The 21,858-nt window shown below is 40.6% G+C and overlaps 1 protein-coding gene across 1 annotated transcript in view; it reads right to left on the bottom strand.

Annotated features, from left to right (window-relative positions):
• Nucleotides 1–701: 701 nt before the first annotated feature.
• The window catches only part of TOP1 (DNA topoisomerase I), a 123,341-nt gene continuing 102,184 nt past the window's right edge, over nucleotides 702–21,858 (bottom strand). The window contains exons 12-20 of the mRNA XM_069063576.1: nucleotides 21,547–21,691; nucleotides 16,171–16,314; nucleotides 11,756–11,941; nucleotides 11,015–11,083; nucleotides 10,326–10,440; nucleotides 9,061–9,188; nucleotides 3,908–4,002; nucleotides 3,514–3,663; nucleotides 702–2,038 (exon numbers count right to left, since the gene is read on the bottom strand). Of these exons, the coding sequence (XP_068919677.1) occupies nucleotides 1,936–2,038; nucleotides 3,514–3,663; nucleotides 3,908–4,002; nucleotides 9,061–9,188; nucleotides 10,326–10,440; nucleotides 11,015–11,083; nucleotides 11,756–11,941; nucleotides 16,171–16,314; nucleotides 21,547–21,691 (1,135 nt within the window). The 3' untranslated portion in view covers nucleotides 702–1,935. The remainder of the gene's footprint in view (nucleotides 2,039–3,513; nucleotides 3,664–3,907; nucleotides 4,003–9,060; nucleotides 9,189–10,325; nucleotides 10,441–11,014; nucleotides 11,084–11,755; nucleotides 11,942–16,170; nucleotides 16,315–21,546; nucleotides 21,692–21,858) is intronic.

Genomic DNA, 21,858 nt, shown 5'->3' with positions numbered 1-21,858 from the left:
GGGAAGGTCTTCATGTAGAGCCGAAATCTCTCCCTTTAACTTTTCTTAATGGCCAGTACTTCCTTCCTATTCTTTTATGAACGGTAAGGTGCCACTCCTAAGGTTATTCACAACCACCACCAATACTGTTAGTTTTAGTCTTGGGGAACCTCTGAGTAGGCAATACAAACACTATCTCAACAGATCTCTGCCTCAGGGAAGCACAACATATGCCTGCATTTCTAAAAGGAAGGAAAACAAATGCAAACTCTATCTAGATCCTGAACAAAGTCCAGTTTTGTCACCCACTGGGTCAAGTGATGAGGGAAAAGACCTTAAACAACAAGTACAAACCCCAACAGCCCATGGGCATAGCCTCCACCTCAGCATACAGCTCATACCTTGCCCTCATTGTCTCCAGGGACTGTCTCCCTCATACTCCCAGTTGAAGAGTGGTTCCCAAAAATACTGGGCTAAAAGTGTGTACACGGATTGGTGCCACCCAACTGCACTGCTGGGGAAAAACCAAAACTGGTGGTTTTGTGTACACAGCCTAGCACAGTAATTTTATTGTGAAGACAACAAATAAGTCAAGACAGCAGAGATTTCACTTTGCCCCATTCAGGGCAGTGAAATATGGTGAGGTCAGCTGCAGGTGGAGGTCCCCACACCCAGGCCCAGACACACCATGCTACTGACCAAGGAAGACACAGACACCAAGATTCCGTTAAGTTGTAGGAATTTATTTTAAATAACCTACAGTTGATTAAAAGGGAATTCATGATAAAAATAGAAGATACTTGAGGAAAGATGTGGGAAATGGTCTTTGCACACACTCTAAGCTAACAATGCCTCTAAAACTAATGATTATAGCAAAAAAAAAGTCTTCACATTAAAATTCTGCTTTTTGTTTTTTTTTTTTAATTTTTTACACAATTACAAAAGAAAAAATAAAAGCCCTAAAATCTTGATTATTTTTCCTTTTGGGACCAAATACTCATTTTCCTCGAAATTTATTGACCTGTGGAACTTCTTTACACAATAGATTCTTTCAAGTAAAAACATTGGGGTTTAAAAAGAAAAAAAAAAGAGAGGTGGGTATTTTAGAAGTGTACAGAACATGCTCAGAACAAAGATTGATGGGAAAATGGTTTCAGTCACTGATTATTTCATTATTCTCAAACTCACTCATCCCTCATCCCTCCCAACCCCAATCTACACGATCTTTAAGATCAAGAAAAAGGTTTAAATATTTTAAAATAATTAAAAGAAATAAAAATTCACATTTAAAAAGGAACACTCAAGTCAGGAAGCATCTTCCCATCATGCTTTGCTGTGAACAGATGTCTGAACTGAAACACTGCCGATGTCACAACTGCTTCAAGCTAAATGAAAATTGATTCCCATGACGATAGTGACAGCTCTAACAGGTGCGCTGGGTTTCTGTTTGACTTAATTTTAAATTCCTGAAATGGGAAAGGAGGAGCAGGAAGGGGGGGGAGGAGGGTTAGGAGTTCATTTTCTATTAAAATATAGAAGTTATTGCAAAACCCTAACTGTAAAAACGCACCAATATAATCGGACTTCGTATACAGTAGCTAAAGAACCCAAACTCTTCAGTGAAATAGAGAATTTGTCTGGCGGAAGGTTGACAAATTCCCATCCACTCGCCCTCTTAAAAAAAACAAAACAAAACCAAAAAAATGAAAAAAAATCATACAGCTAGAATTTTGATATTTGAAATATTTTTAAATAAGTTGTCCATAGGACAACTGGCTCAGCTCTCTGTTAGAATATTTCCAGGTTTTTCTCTTCTCCAAGATGTTGGCTTATTAACGCTTCCTTGCCCACTTGCTGTCCCTTTCCCCCACCCCCCTCAAGTACAAGGGCAAGTAAGGCTCACAGTTTCTTAATATTCCTCAAACCTTCCCATAAAACCTCACCCAGTAAAAACAACTAAAATTCATAGTCTTTATCAGCCATGTCAATGGCCCAGGCAAACTTTTCTCGCTGGGTTTTGTTATAGATTTTCTCAATCGGGATCCCCCACTTCTTACACCTAGAAACAAAAAGGAGACAAACATTAGTTGTTTATTAGCAGGTAAAGAGATTCCCTGGAGGGAGAAGACAAAAGCCCAGACTTGGTGCCCATTTCAAATTAAGGTTCCATCAGAATCCAAAGTTTTTATTCCAAAGACTAAAATATATTTTTAACAATGGGTGTTGTTCGGGAAGCTAGGTGGCGCAGTGAATTAGAGCACTGGACCTGGAGTCAGGAGGACCTGAGTTCACATGTGACCTCAGACACTTAACACTTACTAGCTGTGTGACCTTGGGCAAGTCACTTAACCCCAATTGCCCTGCCTTCCTCCCTCCAAAAAGCTCCCCCCCCCCCCCCCGGCAAAAAAAATGGGTGTTGTTGTAGGGTTGGGAACATAACTTTGCTCCATCAAATCAAAGTCACAAAAACACAACACACTACAAAGAAGAGTTTCAGGTTGTCAATATCTTTGGAATGTCATTCATGGAAGCATTTTGGTATGTTTCTGAGTTTCTTTTTTCTTTTCATTGCCCCCACTAACAAATGGCCATAATGCTGAAACATGTTATTTTTATATGTATTAGATAGCATTACGATTTTTATTTTCAAAATGGATGAATTGGAGAGGAAGCATGGTCCAGCAGGGGCAGGGACCCTGCAGCCCTGAGGCCACACATGACTTTATAGGTCCTCAAGTACAGCCCTTTGACTGAATCCAAACTTCACAGAACAATCTGTGAAGTTTGGATTCAGTCAAAGGGCTGTACTTGAGGACCTAGAGGGCCACATGTGGCCTTGAGGCCTCATGTTCTCCACTCCTGGCCCAGAGGCTAGAGAGGCATCCTTGGAGTCAATAAGACATAGAACAAAGCCCACTTATAATATATACTGGAATTTTACATATTACTACTTATTATACATGCTGGGACTCTGGCCATGTTAATTAATCTCTCTTTGACCCGAGCAACTTTAGTTAGAGAGTAGGTACTGGTCTGCATTGGTATAGGGAGTTTTGCTACCAGCAGTTTCCTAAACCTTTGAAATCCCAGGTCTGTTCTAAAAAAGAAAGTATACCAACTGAATGTTTTATGTTATGCTATTTTAAATTTTGTTGCTTTAAAAAAACAACCCAAACCCAAACTTATGTGACTTGTTGGAAACCAAAGGAGTTCCTGTGATAGAGTTTTCTCTCACTCCTGTAAACCTGAATGTCTTTCCATGAAATTTTAAAATAAAAATTAAAAACCATTTCAAAAGCAGTAACTCTTAAAAAAAAGATCAGTTGTTGGCTGGCCATAACTTATTCCTTTGAGCTGAAGGGGAACTGATGACTGCAAGCCTACAGAAAAGGCCAGGCCTTCCTAAGCCTAAGGAAAGCCACCATTACTATCTCCTAGGAGGGGAGGGAACGAGAGGGAAGCAGGAGGAAGCCTTAGAAAGGGGCATAAAGAGTCCTACTTCCTCCACATAGAAGGCAGAGGGTAGGGGCTTACCAAGCAACCGAGATCCTGGGATCTAAATAGTTGAGTTTGGAGGTTCCCAAGGCAATCTGTTTGTTCTCCTCTCTGTCTGTGGCCTGAACCTCTAGTTTCATCAGCTGCTCCTCCAGCCTCTGCACAGCTTTCTTCTTAGTCTCTACCATCCTGTAAGAACGGGGCAGAAATATTACCCAGAGGCAGACCTCAGAGTCACCCAACTCTCATGATACCCAACAGACATGCTTTGTTCACAGCTTAGTCACTGGACTTCAACAGCTTAAAGTCTTAGATGCCAAAAGAATTCAATGATAGGCTCTTAGAAAGCAGAACTTCCTGCTTTTTCCTGTGACTCTGGGCTCACTGCTGTGAACCCCTTACCCCCGCATGAGATCTCAATGTCAGGACATACTTTTTAGACTTGACGTCCTTTCGGACCTTGGCCTCGGCTTTGGCACTTTTCAGATCTCTTCGGGCATCAGCTAGCTGGTCCTTCTTGGCATCAATCTGCGTCAGAAAAAAAAAAAAACACAATAGGGATTTGGATTAGATAAAGCTCCTGCAAAAGGAAGTGCCCCTGGTGACCCAGAGGAGAAGGAAAGCAGTCTAACTGGGATAGGGAAACTTGGGAAACTCTAGGGTCTTTGCTTCTAGGATCTAATTTTTAAAAAATCATTTACTTAGTATTTCATTTTCCCCCAATAATATGTAAAAACAAATTTCAACATTTGCTTTTTTAAATTTTGAGCTCCATATTCTCTCTCTTCTTCCCTCCTTCCCCCTCCCCCCCACATTGAGAAAGCAAGCAATTTGATATAGGTTATGTATATGTAATCGGGTAAAACATGTTTCCATATTAGTTGTTGTAAAAGAAAACAGAGACCAAAAAAAGCCCCTCAGTAAAAATTAAAAAAATTTCAAAAAAACAATGCTTTGATCTGTATTCAGGTTTCATTAGTTCTCTCTCTGGGGATGGATAGCATTTTTCATCCTAAGTCCTTCAGAGTTGTCTTGGATCACTGTATTACTGAGAATAGTTATGTCATTCACAGCTGATCATTTTACAATGTTGCTTTTACTGTGTACAATGTTCCCCTGGTTCTACTAATTTAACTTTACATCACTTCATGTTAAGTCTTTTCAGATGTTTTTGAGAACATTCTGCTTCAAATTTCTTATAGCACAACAGTATTCCATCATAATCATATACAACTTGTTTAGCCATTCCCTAACTGATTGGTATCTCCTCAATTTCCAATTCTTTGCCACCAGAAAAGAGTTATTTTAAGTATTTTTGTACGTACAGGTCCTTTTCTTTTTGTTTTTCTTTTAAATCTCTTTTTGGGATACAGACCTAGTAGTGGTATTGCTAGGTCAAAGGGTATGTGTGGTTTTATAGTCTTTTGTGCATAGTTCCAAATTGTTCTTCAGAATGGTTTAATCAGTTCACAAGTCCACCAACAATGCATTAGTGTCTCCACATCCCCTCCAACATCTGTCACTTTCCCTTTCTGTCCTATTAGCCAATCTAATAGGTAAGAGGTAGTACTTCAGAATTGTTTTAATTTGCATCTCTCCAATCAACAGTGATTTAGAGCATTTTTCATATGGATATAGATAGCTTTGATTACTTCATCTGAAAACAGACTGTTCATATCTTTTGATCATTTATCCATTGGGGAATGGTTCTTAGTTTTATAATCAAAGCTCTAATTTTACAAGGCTATCATGACCCTAGACAGATCATTAAATCTTAGTACCTGTTTTCAGAAGGGCCACAGGAAAATGATGAAAAGGAGATTTTAAAGAAAAGAAAACCCTTGGAAAATAACAGGCAGGCAACAGATATGTCAGCAAAGTCTCAGAGCTCGCCAAAACCTGAGACACAAGTATATATTAAGTGCCTACTGTGTTCTAGGCAGTGCTTGGGTGTACAAAGTCAAAATGAAATAGTCCTTTTCCTCATATAAGAAAACACACACACACACACACACACACACACACACACACACACACACGCATGCACTGGGCTTAGTGTTTCATTGGCTTTAAAAGGATTCCCCTTGCCAATATACCTGCTCTGCACCTTAAGTCTTAGAGGGCTGCCCAGAACACCAACAGGTTCAATGACTTGTCCAGGGTCACAAAGCCTGTGTGTCAGAGGCTCCAGGTTCTGGGGCCAGGAACAGCTGCCATGACAGGCTTCCTCTTTACACACGTACATACAAGATGTATGTCCAGACCCAGTGATACAACTGCTACAACCACTAAGCCTACAACCCAATGAATGAAGAATTAAAGAATGAGGAAAAGGATCTACACCCCACCTCTCCAAATTGTGGCAGCCCAAAACTGGAGACTACAAGATGCTCTCATATTGGGGAATGGATAAACAAATCATGGCACTGGAAGAAACTGATAAAATCAACAGTTTCAGAGGAAAAGGGGAAGACCTCTATGAACTGATATATACTGAAGTGAGTGGTACTGGAGAGCAATTCACACAATGACAACATTACAAGGCAAAACAACTTTGAAAGACTTCAGAACTCTGATGGATGCAATGATGAAGCCCGAGGCCTGAGGACTGAAGAGGGACTATGCCACCCACCTGCCACCAGAGGTTATGGGACTTAAAATGCAGAATGAAACACACATTTTGGGGGCATGGTCAATGTGGGGATTTGTGATGCTGGACTATGTATATCTGTTATGACAGTTTTGGTTTTTGTGCAATTAGGGGAAGCAGTGGGAGAGAGAAAAATGCTTGTAAAATGAATTAATAAATGGGGCTCAAGAAAGTCCTCATGAAGAAAGTAGCACTTGAGCCTTGAAGAAAACCAGGAATTTGAGCATCCTTGTCATAAAAAGTTCTTGAAGACCTGAGTTTAAATCTGACCTCAGATACTTACTAGCTGTATGACTCTGGATAAGTCTCTTTAAAAAAAAAATATCCATTTGCCTCAGTTTCCTCATTGGTAAAATAAGGATAACAATAGCACCTATCTCCTGGGGTTGTTGTGAGGATCAAATGTGTGTATATATAATATTACATAATATTATATATCAAATAATTACATTGTACAATATCTGGTATATGGTAAGTGTAATATAAATGATAGCTGTTACTTTTCCTTCATTATTGATTTTTATTATTCACATATATTTATATTATTTAAAATACATTTATTATATGCTTATATGTATTTAATCATTATTAATTCACAATTATACATTAAGTATTTCTTCACCTTGAGAATGGGAAACACAAAGAACAAAAGCTGCTCAGACAGTGGATCCTCACTGGCCCCCAGCATGCCAAAGGACCAACCCTTAGACTGCCCCAGGGTCTTCGGAGACAGAGCCAAGACAAGCATAGTCCTCTAAAATCTCCAGGGCCCCTGGGAAGATGGTAAACAGCTCCTCATAAACAGCAGGATCCAGCACAAAAACGTGCTGGGCACCAAGACACAAGAGTCAGAAATCCCAGCAATGCAAGGATTCTTAAATCAGAGCAGGAGAGCAACCAGTAATAACTAGAAAAACGGGAAGTTACTGTATAAGACACCCAGCACTTTGTTCAGTTGGTGACCCCCTGGACAATCACATGATGAAGGGAACAGTACTAGTGCAGAGACAGTGAGAAGGCAGCACCAGGGTCTCCCTGCCTCTCCCCTAACAATTCAGACAATTCCAAGCTCCCACTGCTCCATGCCCACATCTGGTCAATACACTGTCCCCCTCTAACTCTCTCCCGGGCTGAGATGCTTTGCAAAAAGACCCAACAAGTATGGTTGAGTTGTGATGACTGCTTGGGACAGGGGAAGGAAAGGGAAAGCATTGGACAGAGAAGGAGCTGGGGGGCAGAGGGTGGAGGGAGAAAAGGGTCAGGGAAGGGATGGGGAAAGTAGAATAGTCAAGGACAAAATCCTGGCCTCAGCTTTTCCGGCTATAATTAACCCACAGCCCAGGAACTTGGACCAGATCTCTACATCAGTGATGCACTGCTACTCCCAACTCCTGGAACTCTCAGCACTGATGTTCTCAAAGGGCTTGTGTGCCCTTTTGCCAGGGCCAGGGTAAATGTAAGATGATCTCAGAATAATGTGACAGACATGCCAAGTTATTTAAGTGATTCAAGATTCAAAAGGGCTTGTGAAGGAAACTGACAGGCAAGGGTAAAGCAGCACAAAAATGGTATCAAACATAAATCACCTTTGCCCATTCCCTTAGACAGCCTGCTGATTTCTCCACCAGCTGTAACCTCCAGTGAACAGAGCGAGGCATCACTCAGGGGCCTGGGGAGGCAGCTTGCTGAAGCCTCTCATTGTCTCCCTCCAGACACACACAGAATACTCAAGGGTAAAAACAGAGCCCAGTATTGTAAAGGACATTTGAAATGGAATCATCCAATGCATTTTACTACCAATGGCTTTTGCCCTAACATATATGTTGGCTGAGGCCAAGCTATGATAACTGAAGGCTATACACAAAAGAAACCCTCATACCACTGACTGAGATCATCTTGGGGCTCTAAAAGCAGCAAACCACAGGAATCATCACCCATTTTTAGAGAAGGCAAAACGGGGGGAGGGAAAGAGCAGGAAGATAAGGACTAAGAACAAATGCTCATTGAGCATTACTGAAGGAAGAAAGCCACATCTGCAATACAGTACAGGAAATCACAGGATTTAGAGTTGGGAGGATCCTTAGAGACCACTGAAGATTCTTTGGGGAAATGTTGGACTAGGTGGCCATAAGGTTCCTTCCAACTCTCATCCTCTGGGATTCTGTAAGTTGTTGGGCCAGGAGTGTGTAATGTGGCTATGTACTCAAAGTGGACTTTACAAAGCCCGTGCTATGTCCCAGAATAACATTAATTTTGTTAGTAATAATAACCTTGTGGGTGGCTAGGAGGCACAGGCACACACACACACACACACACACCCCCACACCCCCAAGCTATGTGACCTTGGGCAAGTTACTTAATGCCAATTGCCCTCCAAAAAACAAATAACCTTGCTTTGTTCCTAGTGTGGACAAAGAACTGTGGATATCAAACCAGAGAACCTTATCCCTCTGAGATCTTTTCCAAAGAAAGGTGAACCTGCCCAGGGGGTCCAGGAAAGGCTAGCCCCATACAGAGGGGAGTTACTGCCCAGGAGTATAGGAGGTAGCAGGAAGGAAGCCATTTCTTCCTTCTCTGTGCCCCTTCATCTCCAAAAGTTATAAGGAATACAACACATACTTTCCCAACAGACTACTGATGCTATCTTCTCACAATAGCTATATACAGAAGGGGAAACCTTGACAGATTCACCGTTCAACATGTAATTTACTTTCAACCTATGGCAGGAGCCTGTCCTTTCCTCATCGTACAGAGAAGAGTTTTTGCATTTTGAGTATTTTCAGATAATAATATTTGCCCTTTTCTTCTAGGACAGTTTTCATTTTGGCAAAACTTTCTGATCCTGTATTGTAAATGTGCTAAGTTGGACTGTAAGCATCTTCCACCTGCCCCCATGTGGTACTGTCACCAATGACAAAATCTTCGAAGTCATTTACCTTAGTCTGCAGGTTCATCATGGACTTCTCAAAAGTCTTTGGTGGTGCCCTCTGATGGTTACAAAGAATCGCAACAGCTCTATTGGCACGATTATAAGAAAGGATCTTTGCTGGGATATTTTCATCCGCTATAAAAGAACAAACACTGCGATAAGTTGGAGAACTTGACTTTGAGATCCCAGCCTGTCTCTGCCCCAATCATTTTACTAGCTTTTATTGTATTCCAAAGATTAAGAGACAACCCCCCTCAGAGTTAAGGTCACAAAGCCTGGAATCTCACATGCCAGCTCATTCTGGGTTAGCCTTTAATGGGGGGTGAGGGGGAAGGGCTTGGGATGGTGGATAACTCTGTATCTATACCTACAGCCAAATAAAAACCCATCAATCCCACAATGACATTACTCTCCCCACTCCCTAAAGCATCAGTGGAAAATCTGTAGTTGCACCAGAAAAAGGCCAGGAAGAACAAGAGAAGAACCTCAGTTACAATAAAGGGACTGCAGATTCTTTATTCAAGCCTACAACTCTGTCTTGCTTTGAAAAGAAAGTCATGTGAAATGGAAAACCAGGCTTTTGAAGGCAATAATATCATGTCTCTCTATAAGCCTCCTCAACACTTGAAAAGCTGTTGAAACTCTGGTCCCCAAACCATGCTACCTATTATCCTCTGCTCCCCATATGACAACTCCCCCGACCTCACCACAGCATACACTTCCTGAACTCCCGTGTATATACTACAAAGCATTAAAGCCACTCTACATATTATGGAGAGTAATGAAAAGTTGGCAGTAATTTGGCTCCACCAAATTGCTTTGGGGCACTGGCAAATACCCTCTGGAGCTAGTTTTTGGAACCAACTACGAGGGGAAAATAGCATATACCTTAGGGAAAAGGTTCATGGTCACCTTTTCCATCTAGTAACCATGACAACCCTACTTGCTCTCCAATTTCAAAAGGACATCATATCACAGTGTCTTCGCCAGAGTGAGCTTCGTAATAACATATATAAAAAAATAAAAGCCTTCTCATAGGTGTGCTTGAACATACTTGTTACCATTTTAGGGAATGATGTTGGAAGCTAGTGTAGGGGACATTGGTCTCTGAGCTTCTCCTAGCATGGAGGCAGACAGACACACACACACAGACACAGACACACAAACAGACACCCCCTGCACATCTGTATGACTGCACACCTGGGATTCTATGAGCTGAGTGTGTTCCATACCCCACACTGTGCTCATTCTACTCAGACAGGAAACACTTACGGGCAGTAAGCTCCTTTAGCTGCTGCTGTAGCGTGATGGAGGCATTGTATGTACGGAAGACCTTGGCTGTCAAGCCCTCCATGAGATCCTGAAGGTGTTTATTGAGGATACTGGTCTAGGAGAGGAATTAAGAATTTCAGTTGAAACCCTGGCCTTGAAATACCACTTGTTTACTTCTAAGTCATTAGATCTCACACATCAATATAACTCACTCCCACCTGGGGACCAACGAGACCAGACACGTTAGTGCCCCCTGATGGATGGAAAGTTAGGGGCTAGCACTGGCTTTCAGAGAGCCAGGCTAAAAGCTGAAAAAGCAGTGTCTTCTTTTTTTTCACAAAATCCTAGAAACTCGAGCATCCCAGGTTTAGACAAACTCAAGGCAGGTCTAGAATTTCAAGCTCATGTCTGCAAAAGGATTAATTAAGACTGTCTCTGAAACACTGCCCTGACAAAGAGTTAGGGATACTCTGAATAAAGAGGGCAGAACCACACTGATGCTGCCTGCAGGTGTACAGGCAAACTGCTTACTCAGGCAGTTTCTAAGCCCTCCTCGCTGGCTCACACAAGGAAAGCTCCTCTAGTTGGGGTGAGGAGTTCAGTGGGTTGAATCTGCAGCTTTAGGGGCTAACCTGAGTAACCCACAAGTGCGGTGGCCTCACAACACAGCTTAACTCGAGTATACTTACATTTAGTCTGTCAAAAAGATCATCCTCAGGCTGCTTGTTCTCCATAAATAGCTGAAGGTTCTTAAAAACCTAAAGAAAAACAATAAGAGTATGAAATATACTTAAAAACTTAAAACATATTATGTCCTGACTTGGGGCAGTTCAAAACCAAGATCACTGATACCTTCAGTGATGAGGGATCATCCACTGAGAAACATCAGAGACCCTTTTTCAAGATGTATAATCAAATAATAAGGGCCCTAAAACAGCTTCTTCTAATGACCATAGGTCAGGCTCTGAAAGGGAATTTTTTTTTTGCTTTTTGGAGGGGCAATTGGGGTTAAGTGACTTGCCCAAGGTCATACGGCTAGTAAGTGTTACGTGTCTGAGGCCACATTTGAACTCAGGTCCTGCTGACTCTAGGGCCGGTGCTCTATTCACTGCGCCACCTAGCCTCCCCTTATGAAAGGGAAACTGGGAGAAGCTTCTTGAAGGGCAAATATATAAGAATGGCCGGGTCTCTAAGTGTCAAGAGTCATGTCTGAAAGCTTTAGCTTTGTGCTGGACTATAATTACTGCAATGCCAAAACCTCTGAAGCACATTCTGCTGCATATCAATGGTGCAAGAGTTTATTACCTTATCCTTGGGGACACAAATAAGGAAACGGACAAAAAGATGTTTAAAAGACACAAAATAAGAGATACTCTGTGCCTTTCAGGCCACCCCTTCCGCAGCCATGAACACCAACCAGAGCTGCTTACCCTCTTCTCAACAGGGACCTTGTTGTAGTATCGGATGGAGTCCTTCCCTAGGAAATCAAACTCAACCACGTATTCTTGGCCATCCATCTCTGGATGTAAGTTAATGTGCTCTACTCGGAGGGAACAGCAGCCCACGGTATCAGCTGTCTCCCCTTCTTCCTTCTCATTACCAGCTCTCAGAGCAAGCTGTAGATTTGGCAGTGGGAGTTGGGGAGGGGAGAGGGGGAAGGAAGAGGAAAGGGGGAAGAGGAGATGGCAGAAAGAGATGAAAACAGGTGAAAAAATTTGAATTAAAATGGGTAAAATGGAGGTTAGACTAAGATTTCATGAAATTAAAAAGGGAAGTCCTTTACTCCTCTTTGGGAAGTGTTAGGAATTCCCATCTGCCACCACTGAGTCCAGGGACGGGAAACCTGCAGCCTTGAGGCCACATATGGCCTTCTAGGTCCTTGGGTGCAGCCTTTTGACTAAGTCCAAATTTTACAGAACAAATCCTTTTATTAAGGAGATTTATTCTGTGAAGTTTGATTCAGTTAAAGGGCTAAACTTGAGGACCTAGAGGGCCACATGTGGCCTTCAAGCTGCAGGGTCCCCACCCCGTTGTACACCTCAGCTGAGAATCTTGTAATATTCTCAGCAGGGTATTGTTACTGCCTCAGGGGATCTTAGCCTTTTTGTGTCATGGACACCCCTCACAACCCTCATCAGTCTATTGAGGTTTATAGACCTCTCTTTTCAGAATTGTGTTTTTTAAAGGTACAAAATATCTTCTGATTACAAAGGAAAACAATTATACTGAGAGACAGTTATCAATATGTTAAAAAAAATACAACCAATAAATTCATAAATTCCCTGAAAGATAACACTGGATTGAGAACCCTTGCTCTACTTTGAGGTGGAGACTGGAGAAATTCATAACCTCTCCTAGTTCAGAAAACTTGGCTACTGTTTTTTTGTCACTAACACACGTTATTTCAAAAAAAGGGACAGAATGAGTCTGGCTTTTAAAAATCAAGCAATAAGGGGCGGAGCCAAGATGGCAGAGTGAGAAGCAGGACCTCCCTGCGGCTCCGGCTTCCACCTTCCCTGATCAATATAAAAAGGGGACTCTGAACAAACTTTGGAGCTGCAGAACCCACAAAATGACAGAGAAGCTAACCTCCCAATGAGGACAGCCTGGCAGGCTGGCAGGAATCGGCCAGCACAGCGTTCTGGGAGCCGAGCCCAGCCCTACACCGAGGCTTTAGCCCCAGGGTGGGCCTGACCAGCTGCTAGCCAGAGGGACTCCAGATCAGCAGCAGCTGTGGTCGTTTCCAGAATTATCAACACATAGATGGCGAAGGACAAAGTGAGAGGTCAATGCAGTCTGGACTTTGGGACCCAGTAAGTGGGAGTGCTTGGCTTTTGCCATGATGCCCCTCAGTCACTTGCCCCCGGGGCGAGATGCTGCTGAGACTCCAGCATAGCCAGCCAGCTCCTGCAGAGCGTAAGGGGGACCAAGCACCAGTCTGAGGGGTAGTCGCTCTTGTTTTAACCTTCTTGGATCTGGATTGCAGTCTAGGGTGGAGATCCTGGGGTGTGTGTCCAGCTTGCCAGAGCGTGTGGAGACCTCAGAGAGGGCACCCATCTAATACCTCCAGCAGCTGAGAAAACCCCAGCATTTGGGACGGAAGCTCCCCTATCTGGTGGCAGAGTCCAATTGTGACAAAAAGCCCAGGGGTCAAGTGACTGAGGGGCGTCATGACCAGGCAAAGGAAACAAAGCAGACAGAAGATTCCAACATTACACTCCTATTTGGGGGACAAAAAGGAGCAAAGCATGGAACAGGAGGAAGATAGTGAAGTCAGAACTCCTGCACCAAAAGCTTCAAAGGAAAATACAAGCTGGTTACAGGCCACAGAGGAACATAAGAAGCAGATAACAGAAGTGAAGGAAAAATTGGGAAGAGAAATGAGAACAATGCAAGAAAATTACAAAATGAGAGTCAACAGCCTGACTGAGGAAAATACCACCTTAAAAAATAGACTAACTCAAATGGCAAAAGAGGCTCAAAAAGGCAATGAGGAGAAGAATGCCTTAAAAAGCCAAATTTGCCAGATGGAAAAAGAATCTAAAAAGCTCAATGAGGAAAATCCTTGCTTCAGAATTAGACTGGAGCAAATGGAAGCTAATGACTTTATGAGAAATCAAGATGCTGTTAAACAGATCCAAACAAATGAAAGAATAGAAGGCAATGTGAAATATCTCATGGGAAAAACCACTGACCTGGAAAATAGATCTAGGAGAGAGAACTTAAAAATTATTGGACTACCTGAAAGCCATGATCAAAGTAAGAACCTAGAATTCATCCTCCAGGAAGTTCTCAAAGAAAACTGCCCTGATGTTTTAGAACCAGAGGGCAAAATAGAAGTTGAAAGAATCCACCGATCACCTCCTGAAAAAGATCCCAAAAAGAAAACTCCTAGGAATATTATAGCCAGGTTCTGGAATTCCCAGATTAAGGAGAGAATATTACAAGCAGCCAGGAAGAAACAATTTGAATATTGTGGAAACGCAATCAGGATAACCCAGGATCTGGCAGCTTCTACACTGAGGGATTGAAGGGCTCGAAATATGATATTCTGGAGGTCAAAGAAGCTGGGATTAAAACCAAGAGTCACCTACCCAGCCAAACTGAATATCATGTTTCAGGGGAAAATATGGTCATTCAGTGGAATAGAAGACTTTCAAACATTCTTGCTGAAAAAAACCAGAGTTGAATAGAAAATCTGACATTCAGATACAAGAAGCAAGAGAAGCATGAGAAGGTAAACAGGGAAAAGAAATCATAAGGAACTTATCAAAGTTGAACTATTAACATTCCTACATGGAAAAACAATAATTGCAACTTATGAAACTTTTCTCAGTAGTTGAAGGGAATAGAAATATATATATGTCTATATATGAGGGTATATGGGCATATGAATACATATGTGAATGTGTGTATATATGTTTACAGGTATACATAGAGGGCACAGGAACAATTTAACAGGAAGGGATGATACTTAAAAGGTGAAATTAAGAGGTGAGAGAGGAATATAATGAGAGGAGATGGGGAGAGACAGAATGGGGTAAACTATGTCATATAGAAGAGGCAAAGGAAAATGGTTACAATGGAGGGGAATAGGAAGGCAAAAGGGAATGGGTCAACCTTATTCCCATTGAATTTGGCTTGAGGAGGGAATGAAATACACACTAAATAGGGTATCTCACCCTCTAGGAGATTAGGGGGGGAAGGAGATAAGAGGGGGGATGATGGAAGGGAGGGCAGGCTGGGAGGGGGGGGAAGGTGGAAGCACCCATTTTTGAAAAGGGACGGGATCAAAGTAGAGAATAGAACAAGTGGGAGGTGGGATAGGAGGGAAGGAAATATAGTCAATCTTTTACAATATATCTACTATGTTATGGTTTTGCATTAGCCACACATGTCCAACCTATACTGAACCGCTTATCTTCCCAGTAAGGGTGGGAGACAAGGGAGGAAGGGAATGAATCTGGAATTCAAAGTTTTAAAATCAAATATTCAAATACATATATACACATATATATATTTATGTATATATATATATATATATATATACTATTATTGATACTATTTTACATGTAATTGGGAAATAAGATATACAGGCACTGGGGCACAGAGATCCACTGGAAAAGTCGAAAGGGTATGGGAGAAGACATGGGAGAGAGCAGAGTGGAGTAGGGGATATCCTGTGGGAATGCTGTTTTGGGGAGGTGGGTAGGGGAAAAATGGGGAGAAAATTTGTAACTCAAAATCTGGCAGAAACGAATGATGTAAATCAGAAGTTAATAAAGCATTTGAAAAAAAAAAAAGCAAAAAAAAAAATTGAGCAATAAGACGTTGCCCTGTATTGGAGTCTAAGACTTGAGAAGACCAGGGTTCTAAGCAAACACATATGCTCTGGGCAAAGCCTGTCTAAACGTGATATTAAGCTGAATGATGGTACTGGGGCTATCAGTTCCACAGGAAAAATGCTGTAAACGGACAGTATTAAGCAGGGTTTCACAACCTTATCATGAGGCTTAATTACTGTGACATCATTACAAAACAATTTCGATTGGGGTTATTTCATGCAGTATGGGAACACCAAGTAGCAGAGTAATTAGGTAACTACAAAAATGATTTTGTACCTTTCACCTGAAGAAGCTACAGAAAGAACTGGTTTCTTTGAGATAGCAACTACCTAATTCTCTGCTCATCCTCATTATTTTATATGGGCTGTATCTTCTACTCTTGGCTGGAAAGAGCTGGGTATGGGGCTGACAGCTGCCCTTTACCTAGGGCAAGTTTTTTAAAAAAGCAAAAGGAAAGGGGAAAATTCATTCACTAGTCTCCGTGTCAGTATGCCCCTTACCTTGTCAATGAAGTATAATGCTACAGCCCTCTGTCGGACTTTCATTTCCTTGGACTTCCAGTCTTCTCGGTATTGGTTCCGAATCTTGTCTACACACTTCTTCAATCTGCGGGCTGTCTCATACTTCTGCCAATCTTTCTCCCCCTGCAAAGACCCAATCGCAGGAGTTTATTGCTAAGAGCCAGAGGAGTAAAAAATGTATAAAGTGAAATGACTAAAGTTCAGGCCAAGCTCTGAGGAGTTAATACCCAAGTAAAGGGCTTTGGGCTGCACCACATTTGGGCTCTAATCAAAGAGATTCTTTGAGTTGGTAAATGAATAGAACTGAACTAAAAGGCAACTGGGCATATTCAGACTGAGGAGAGCTCAGACTGTCATAGAAGGATTGTCAAACCAAGCCCTCTTTCTTTTGTCAATCAAGTCTCTGGCGTTAACTATGTAAACTGCTTCATATTTTGGAAAAAGTACCCATCTGCACAAAGTGGAATACTGCCATTATCACAAAAGGCACCAAGTACCTCGGCATTCCCATTTCACCATTTCAGTTACACAGTCAATAGCATTATATAAATATGCCATAGGGCCAGAGTCCCTGCAATAGACTCAGATTCCATGGAACTCAGATACAGTATAATCAGGAAGGCAAAGAAGTTGATCCAAAAATGACAGCATGAGATGGTTAAGGTGCAAAAATAACTCCCACAAACACTAGAGATCATCATTTTAGGACCTCCTCACTTGTAGGCATTCTATAGAACAATTTTGAGGTTATTAAATTCATGTCTTCATTTGTGTTTTTAAAACTTATTTTTTTGATCTTTTGTTTTTATGTCACCTTTGTTTCTGAATATACACCCCATTCTTTTCTTCCCCAGAAAACTCTCCCCTGTAATAAATATTATTTGAAAAAAAGAGAAAAGAAAACAGTTCAGCAAAACTAAACAATCCACCAACTGTGTCTAACAGTATGGGCAATATTCCACACTCACAGTCTCGTGCCTCCGCAAGAAAAGAAAATGGGGGGCACTGTACTGTCTTCTCTTGTATCCTAGGCCAAGCTTATTATAATTATCCAATGTTAGTTTCACTTTTTTGTTCTTTCTGTTTATGCTGCTATAGTCATTGTGTACATTGCCTTCCTGGTTTAGCTTACTTCACTGTGCATCAGTTCATGTGCAAGCTTCTCTGAACTCTTCATCTTTATTATTTTTTATGGTACAGTCATATTCTATTACATAGATCTGCCTTCCCTTCACCCCTTCCCAGAGAGTCATCCTTTGTAACAAGGTATAAAAAGGGAGTTTGAAAGAAAAAGGAGCATGGCAAAATTAGCCAACACATCTGCCAAAATTGACATTATGCTCAATGTTCTACATCCAGTGGTCCCCCACCTCTATAAAGAAGAAGGGCACATTTTCTCCTCTCTTCTTTCAGACCAACCTTGATAATTTTAAATGTTATTTAAATTATATTAGGAATTTTGTTTTCCTTATCATTTTCCAATCCTATAATCCTGCTTTCCAAGTCTGAAGTCCTAAACAAAAAGTCTAATCAGTACAAATGTTGATGGAAAGATGACTTCTCAGTTTTTACTTCTTCCCCATGGCTAAGTACTTAGGAAGTGGAAGGCCTGGGGCAAGGACATGGAGGCAAAGAAACAAACACATTCTTCCTGCTCTCAAGGAACTCAGTCTAGTCAGGGAGATAGGGCCACCTAGCCGCCCCAATAAAAATATTTTTAAAAAGCTAATGAGAAATGATAAACACAATGAATACAGAGAATAATAGAAAGACTTACACGAACTGATACAAAGTGAAGCAAATAGAACCAAAAAATTATACACAAAGACTACAACAATGTAAATAGGCACAACAAATACAAAACACTTGAAAGTGAACCCTGCAAAACTACAAAGAACAAGCATGGTTCCAAAGAAGATATGAAAAAATATCCCATACCCAGTTCCTCTGCAGAGGTAGAAGGTCCATGGGTGTTGAATATTGCATATATTTTCAGATTTTTTTTTTCAATGTATTTATCAATTTTGCTGTTTTCCCTCTTCTTTTTTTCTTTTAAAAATTCTTTTATTTAGCAAAGCACTTCCCAAATAAATGCTTTTTCATTCATTAAAAAAAGAGGATATGATCATATATTTTTTAAATTAAATTTTATCAATGTCCTTCCATAAGACAATAAGTAAAAATTAAAATATTTTTTGTTAAATGTGATGGCTATGTAGAAACGGTTAGGGAAGGAATACGGGGGAAATTTAGACAATGTAAAAACAAAAAAATTCAATAAAAAGTTAATTTAAAAAACAGCAACAAAGTCAAGGACTCTAGATTAGAACTCTTGGTTCAGTGGGCTCTTCAACAATAGGCTTTGAAGTCACTGTTTAGTTTACTATTCCTGATCCAGTCTCCCCTGCATAGGAATCCACCAGAAGCACTTGGAGAGGCTGTTTGTCATTTATTGTTTGTCTTGTATCCAAGTTAGGGATATTCTTTCTTTCTTCTTCTGTTACATTTCCATTATAGTCATTGTATATATTGTTTTTTAGTTCTGCTTACTTCTTTTTACATCAGTTCCTACAAATGTTCCCTTAATCCTTCCCTGAATCATTCAGATTTATCACTTTCTACAATGAAGGGAACTTGGTTAGCCAGTTCTCAATTGATGGTTATCTATTTTGTTTCTAGGACATTATTACCACAATAAGTGCTACTATGAATATACTGGCTCATGAAGGCCATTTCTTGTTGGGTTAGTAGTGGGGTATCTGGGTCAAAAAGTATGAAATATTTTTAAAAAGTATTAATTTTTAATTCATTTAATTGTATGAAGTATTTTAAAAAAGTATTAATTTTTAATTCATTTAATTGTATGAAGTATTTTTAAAAAGTATTAATTTTTAATTCATTTAATTTTAATTAAAAGCAAAAATGCATTAATTCCTCAACTGCTTTGCAGAAGAGTAGGGCCAATTTACAGTTCTACTAAAAGCATATTAGTGTCCTCATCTTCCCACAGTTCCCTCCAATGTTAACTATTTCCATCTACTTTGTCATTTTGCCAAATTTTAGTTGTGAGATAAAACCTTAGGGTTGTTTTGGTTTCATTTCTCTTATTATTATTAGTAATTTGGTGCAGTCTTTCATATGGCTATTAATTATTGTGGTGCAGTAGATAAGAGTTCGGGGTCTGGAGTCAGGAAGACCTGAACTCAAATCCAGCCTCAGACACTAAGCTTTGTGATCCCGGGCAAGTCACTTAACCCTGTTTGTCTTAGTTACTTCACCTGTAAAATGAGCTGGAGAAGTAAATGGTAAAAGCACTCCAGTATCTCTGCCAAGAAAACCCCAAATGGGGTCATGAAGAGTCAGACTTGACTGAAGAAATGACTCAACAACAACAAACTCTTCTTTTCTTTGTCCATATACTTTGACTATTAATCCATGGGGGAATAGCTCAATTTTATGTACTTGTGTCACCCCCGTATAGATTTTGCTGGCATAGCTTTTCAGTTTCATATAATCAGATTATCTCTTTTATCTTTTGTGATCATCTCTATTCTTTCTTTGGTTAAGAATTCTCCCCCAACCATGAGTAATTCCTGTCCACAATACATGTACTAATAGGCTAACTCAACAGACTACCACTTAACTTCGGGCTGAATGGTGGGCAGCATGTTTTCATCTGGTTTGCTTTTCTGTCACGGATGTTTAACCTTTTCTCTTTCCAATGTCTACTCTAAAAAAATATTTCCAAATTCTTCTCATGGTAATGCTTAATGGATCAGGTTATAATGAAAAGATTATTTTTCTCCAGTAGTATTTATACAACTATCTCATTCTATAATGAAGACATTTGCCCATGTTCTTTACAGGACACTTCCCATTTTTATAGTCAGAGTTTATACTTACAAATCACTTCATTTGTTCTGTCTTGGGCCCTATTTTCTTCTCCCTTTCTTCTCTCTTGGGGATCTTGTTAGCTATTCTTGTGTTTAATTATTATCTCTATGTGGTTATCTCACAGATCTATATATGTCCAGTCCCAGTCTCTCTCCTGAGCTTCAATCCTATACCGCCAACTGGCTATTGAACAAAAACTGGATGTTCAAACAGGTAGCTCAAATTCAACATTTTAAAATAACCTTTACCCTAAAATCCACCCCTCTTCTAAACTTCCCTATTTCTATTAATGGTATCACTATTCCTCCAGTCTCTCAGGTTTGTAACCTTGATCTCATCCTTAGGTCCTAACTCTTTGTTCTTGCTCCATTTATCCAATCAGTTGCCAAATCTTGCCATTTCTACTTCTGTCACATATCCTACATCTGACTCCTTTCCTCAACTTACAAAGTCACCATAACCTCTAAAGCAAAAATAGATAACTCCATTCTCCACACAGCTGTCAAAACGAATTTCCTTAAGTGCAGATCTGACCATATTCCTCCTTGACTCAATCAACTCCAGTGGTTCCCTACTGCCTCTAGGATAAAACATAAACCCCTCTAATAAAATTACAAAACTCTTCATAACTATATGTCAATCTATCTTTTCAGCCTCATTGGACATTACTGTCTTCCATGATCCAGCCAAAGTGAACTTCTATGTATTCCGCACACATAACACTACATTTTGAGTCTCCATGCTCATCCTTCCCCAATGCCTGGAATGTAGTATTATGCATGCATATACGCATGTGTGTGTGCATGTACATACACATGTATGCATAAACCTCAGAGAACCCCTCTCTTCCTCCAAAATGTATATGAAGCATTATCTTCTACAAGAAGACTTTCCTGACCTCCTTCAACTGAGAACCTCCTCCATTACTAACCATCTGGTATTTAACTGCTCCCTTAACATTTATATTATATATATTTATAGACTCCCTATTTAGATGTAAGCTCTTTGAGAGCAGGGATTGTTTTATCCCAGTGTACAGCATAGTGCTTGGCACATAGTAGGTGCTTAATAAATACTAACTTCTGTGGGCCTTAGTTTCCTCATTTATTTGAACTAGATGATCTCTAATACTTCTTCCAATTCTGAAACTCTGTAAGTAGCTTCTTTTCATCTGATGATTCCCTTCCTCAAAGTCAGATAAATGTAGTATCTGATTTCTAACTATGGGTTTCTTAAAAGACTGTACTACAGTCAAACACCTACATGCCCTGAGGTGTTCACTGCAATGGGGTCCATCCTTTAGATGGTGCTAACACACACCCGTGAGAGTTTTTTGGCTGTTATTATTTTTGTGTGTGAGATCCTTTTTTCAAAACCAAAGGGAAGACTCCCATGTACTTGGGCCTCCCTCTAAACACACACACAGGCTGGGATGATTATTATTTCCAGGTGCTCTGTTACCTTGATTCGTGAGCTGGGATTCAGCATAATGTACTTGATGGATCCTTGGATATTCTCAGTCCAGGACACCAGCCAGGTAACCTTGTTATCATGTCGAACTTCTTTCCATTTATGTCCAGGGGGAGGAGGAGGAACCTTGGCATCTCTACAGAGGGTAATAAGACAAGAAGGCATTTAAGTGAAGAGAAGTAATCAATAGTAATTTCCTTTCCAAATCTATGAGGCTGGCTACTGTGTCCTAAAAAGTGAAGGGGGGAAAACACACACACACACACACACACACACACACACACACACACACACACACACACA

This window comes from Petaurus breviceps, unplaced genomic scaffold (assembly GCF_028583685.1).
Source record: "Petaurus breviceps papuanus isolate PSGF00001 unplaced genomic scaffold, PetGlider_PUasm1.0 90591, whole genome shotgun sequence".
In the NCBI taxonomy this organism is placed as follows: domain Eukaryota; kingdom Metazoa; phylum Chordata; class Mammalia; order Diprotodontia; family Petauridae; genus Petaurus; species Petaurus breviceps.
This window is presented reverse-complemented; position numbering and strand designations above follow the sequence as displayed.